The 4,318-nt window shown below is 50.3% G+C and overlaps 1 protein-coding gene across 1 annotated transcript; it reads left to right on the top strand.

Moving 5' to 3' along the window:
• The first annotated feature begins 668 nt into the window (after positions 1–668).
• Positions 669–3,586, top strand: A4GNT (alpha-1,4-N-acetylglucosaminyltransferase). Its single transcript, XM_009981949.2, is given in 4 exon segments — positions 669–785; positions 1,524–1,973; positions 2,974–3,492; positions 3,494–3,586. Coding segments are annotated over 4 exon segments (1,179 nt in total).
• Positions 3,587–4,318: the final 732 nt, after the last annotated feature.

Below are 4,318 nucleotides of genomic sequence, written 5' to 3'. Positions count from 1 at the left end.
TCTATATTCTGGTTGGGTGACATGGTGATGCATCTCATTAATTAATCGAGCACACAGAGCCCTGTTTCCTCTCATTCCCTTTAATTAATCGAGCTTGAAACACTTCTAGAGGGCGCTTGGACATTGGGTTGTCATTCAAGGCGTCTCTTCTCCGTTGGACCCTGGCTCGTGGGCTCTGCAGAGCAAACGTGGTTGCTCAGATGCGACCAGGTGGCGATTCAGGAGGGAATTTCCTTGCGTCACGAGCCTGTCAAACAGTGCAATGCAGATAAGATTCCATCCTGCCTCTTACCGGCAGGCACTCCCCGGTGCTGTACGTGCTCGTGTCGTTGAGAGACCAGGAACAAGGAGCTGAGCCAGGCTGATGTAGAATCATAGAATTATAGAATGGTTTGGGTTGGAAGGGACCTCAAAGATCATCTAGTTCCAACCCCCCTGCCATGGGCAGGGACACCCTCCACTACACCAGGTTGCCCAAAGCCTCATCCAATCTGGCCTTGGATGCCTGCCTTGTAGGCACGAGATGAGTCCAACCTAAAACCTGTCCTTTCTTTGTCCTTTTAGGTGGGTCCCATCGGCCCCAAATCTTTTCTGGGACTGAGATTCAGCCTGCAGCAGAGCCAGTTTTCCTCCGTGCATCAGTCTCCTGCCTTCAGAAATCCCTTTGCATGCTCCAGACGGTTTGGGTGCCTTCACCGGGGAGCTGGGCTTTAAGGGAGCCTGATTGCCACCGTGATGGCAAACAAGCAGGCTGGAAATGTCGATTTGTCAGATCTATAAGCCAGGTACACCGCTTGTACAAAGCCATCCATTTTCTGTCCTTACATCTGTCTCTCTCCGGTCCTTCTGCAGCCCCCACCCTTGCAGGACCCGAGTCCTGCACAGCCTTTGGGGCTGAAGTGTGAGCAGAATTGGGAAAAAGACTTCAGTGCCTACATACCAATGTTCTAAGCTTTGGCTGACACATCCCAAACTGTAATCATGACCTTCCCCTCGCTGGGACTCACCTACCCCTTGGCCACCTAATTCCACTGGCCCATCAGGATTTTCTCCTCAAATCCCTGGGACATCTCCTGCTTGCGGACAACGACATGCTGGCATGATGCCGCAGTGCTTGGGAACGGTGCGCTACACCAGCCTGCCCCAGGGATGGGCTTGGGGGTCCTCGGGGTGAGGTGATCCTTCTTGCCTTGCTCTCTCCTCTGTCTCCCTTGGTCCTTCCCTCTCCTCCAACCCAATGACCGCATAGCTGTATCATGACACATAGCTGTATGTCCCTTCTCCAAGACTTCTCCTGGTCCCCAGTGCCTGGCTGGGGATGAGGAGGTGGGACCCCAGCACACCACACCCCAAGGGCAGAGCCCTCTGCACCATTAGGCGTCTCACTAGGTTTGTCCTGGGGGAAAGACATGAGCTTCATCAAACTGCCTTCATGCTACGCTGTCCAAAGCTATGTCCTACCATTTCCCAGTCCTAAGTAATAACACTGGCACATATTTTTTCTGTTCCTTGTCTCTCCTCAGCATCCATGTCCAAGGCATTACTGCAGATGCCCACGGAAATCAAGAATGTTGAAGAAAATCCAGATATGCCTCTGCTTCTTCTTTCTCTCGGGCATTTTGTATGAGATCTCCCTGCTGTCCAGCTTCTTCTTCTCCTATATGCCTATGTCCCAGCAATTCCTGACACCTGAGCAGATCTTGAACCTGGGCAAAAGCATCATCTTTCTGGAAACGACGGAGCGCCTGGAGCCACCCCCACTGGTGTCCTGCTCCGTGGAGTCTGCGGCCAGGATTTACCAGGACCGGCCCATCATCCTCTTCATGAAGGGGCTTACGAACGACACGGCGTTTGACTTGAACTCCAGATACGCAGCCTTCTCGCTTTTGTCTTCTATGAAGAATGTCTTCATTTTCCCTCTCCAGATGGAAACTGTCTTCCAGGAGACCCCTCTGCTCCAGTGGTACAACCAGGTGGGCATTATAATAAGGGGAAAACAGAGGGAAATATGAAAATCACCATAAATAGCAGGGGAAAAAGGTCTGAACTATGCTTAAAATGACTGGAGGAATGCAGGACTGGCTGTGAAATTAGTAATCTTTTTTTGTTTTCTTCAGAATAGACTCATTTTTGCCATGTTTTGAGGCATATACATCTATCTGTTTATCGAACACATTACCAGCGTTTTCGCCTCCTATCTGGAGAATCAGATTTTTTTTTTTTTTTTTTTTTGGCAAATTAAAAATTGGTAAAAATAGATTGCATACGTGTTTTGATACAACATCGCTCAGTAATCTTTCTCAACAGAAGCTGGTTGAACAACACGTGCTGCCCGAGTCATCCGAGCGCTTGTTAATGCTGCCACACACCGACAGAGCCCACAAGTAGATGAGATGCGGGAGACATTTATTTTATTTTTTTTTAATTAAAAAAAAAAAAGTAGCAATATGCAAAACCAAGGTGGGATCTTGTGAGCTCCACCCTGGAACTAAATTCCTGGCAAACTGCTCGCAAGTAGCTTCTGTCAAATTTGTTTGGCTCCATCCCTGTGCAGGGCAGGCGTGTTTCCTCCAAACTCTTCCTTCTCCGGAGAAAAAAAATGACTCGGAATACCAAAAATGCCAAAGAAAAGCCTGTTTCTAAGAGCTGGGAGTGATCAGGGAGCGTGTTAAGTGGGTTGTGTTCCACTGAAATAGCAGGCGATGATTCATGGTGTCATTGATTTACCGTTGTAGGTTCTGATGAAACACCCGGGACATGTTCCTGCGTTCATGTCTATTAGCAAAGCGTTGCTCCGAGCTTCTCCCTTATCTTATTCCAATAAAATTCAATAGCTGGAGGAAGAAAAGGCGGCCAATGACATTTGCAGGGGGGCAGGCGCAGTTTTACGGTGCCGTTTGCATCCAATGGATGGACGTGGTCCGTTCTCTGCCGGCGGCATCGCTTCACTGTCTCACCTTTCCAACTCCGCAGGTAGTCCCGGAGCAGGAGAAGAACTGGGTCCACGTCAGCTCCGATGCCAGCAGATTGGCACTTATTTGGAAGTACGGGGGCATCTACATGGACACAGATGTCATCTCCATCAGGCCCATCCCTGAGGAAAGCTTTCTAGCGGCGCAGAAGTCGCGGTTCTCCAGCAATGGCATCTTTGGCTTCCCTGCCCGCCACAAATTTATTTGGGACTGCATGGAGAACTTTGTTCTCAAGTACAATGGGAACATTTGGGGGAACCAGGGGCCCTTTCTAATGACAAGGATGCTCAAAACCATCTGCAATCTCACGGATTTCAAAGGCACCGAGGACCACAGCTGCCAGAACATCTCCTTCCTCAATCCCCAGCGTTTCTACCCCATACCGTACCCAGCCTGGGGCCGGTACTACACGGTCTGGGACAAAAGCCCCAATTTCAACCACTCCTATGCGCTGCACTTGTGGAACTTCATGAACCACAACCGGAAAGTCGTGGTCGCGGGCAGCAACACGCTAGCTGAAAAAACTCTACAAAGCCTACTGCCCCACCACGTACAAGGATCTCATCCAAAACGCTGAGCTGAGGGATTTCACAGGCTCTGAGGACGATGCGTGACGTGGTGTAAGGAGGAGGGGGGTGATCCTTCCAGCCCTCCCCGTCCTGGGGCCAAAACACAGTCACCACTGGTGTGAGTAGCTGGTTTTGCAGGAGAAAGAAAGACCTTTTCATAGCCACCATCTGTACTCCCTTGGGAAGCTAAGGAGCATGTGCAGAATGGTGGTGAGTATCCATCGGACGTAGCCTCCAGTGACAGTATGGACGCTTTTGCCTCGGTCTGTTTCCTTATAGGCGCTCGTGAACCAAACCTTCCTGAACCAAACGGACTTACAAGCCTTACTAGCCAGCTTTTGTAAGGGAAAAGTCCCTAAAGAGGTGCAGGGCCTCCTGGGAGGCATTTCATCTCCGCACCTCTTGACGCTGTTGGCAGCTACCCATGTCGGAGAAGTGACGAACACGACAGGCCTTGGACTGGGCTGGAGCCTCTGAGGCAAGTGTAATGGAACCGTGTAGCAGAGGATGGAGGACAGTAATTGCTCATGAAGAGAGGCCCAAACCACTGTCTTTTCATTAATCCGTGTTTTTCTCACACGAACTTTACACCCTACGTTTTCGAGAGGGACCTTACCAGCGCAAGTGAGAATAAAATGGTTAATAAAGCACCACTCCTCTGAGCTTGCTTTCCCCTGGAAAACGAGACCCATTTTTCAAACGTCTGTGCTCCTGCACTTCTACTTTGGCTCCTTCTGGGAAGGGGCTGCCCTGCCCCGTCCTCCCAGGTCAGCTCTG

The sequence above is a fragment of the Tauraco erythrolophus genome, chromosome 11 (genome assembly GCF_009769465.1).
Source record: "Tauraco erythrolophus isolate bTauEry1 chromosome 11, bTauEry1.pri, whole genome shotgun sequence".
Taxonomy (NCBI): Eukaryota; Metazoa; Chordata; class Aves; order Musophagiformes; family Musophagidae; genus Tauraco; species Tauraco erythrolophus.
Note: the sequence above shows the minus strand (reverse complement) of the source record. Positions and strands in the feature narration are given on the sequence as shown.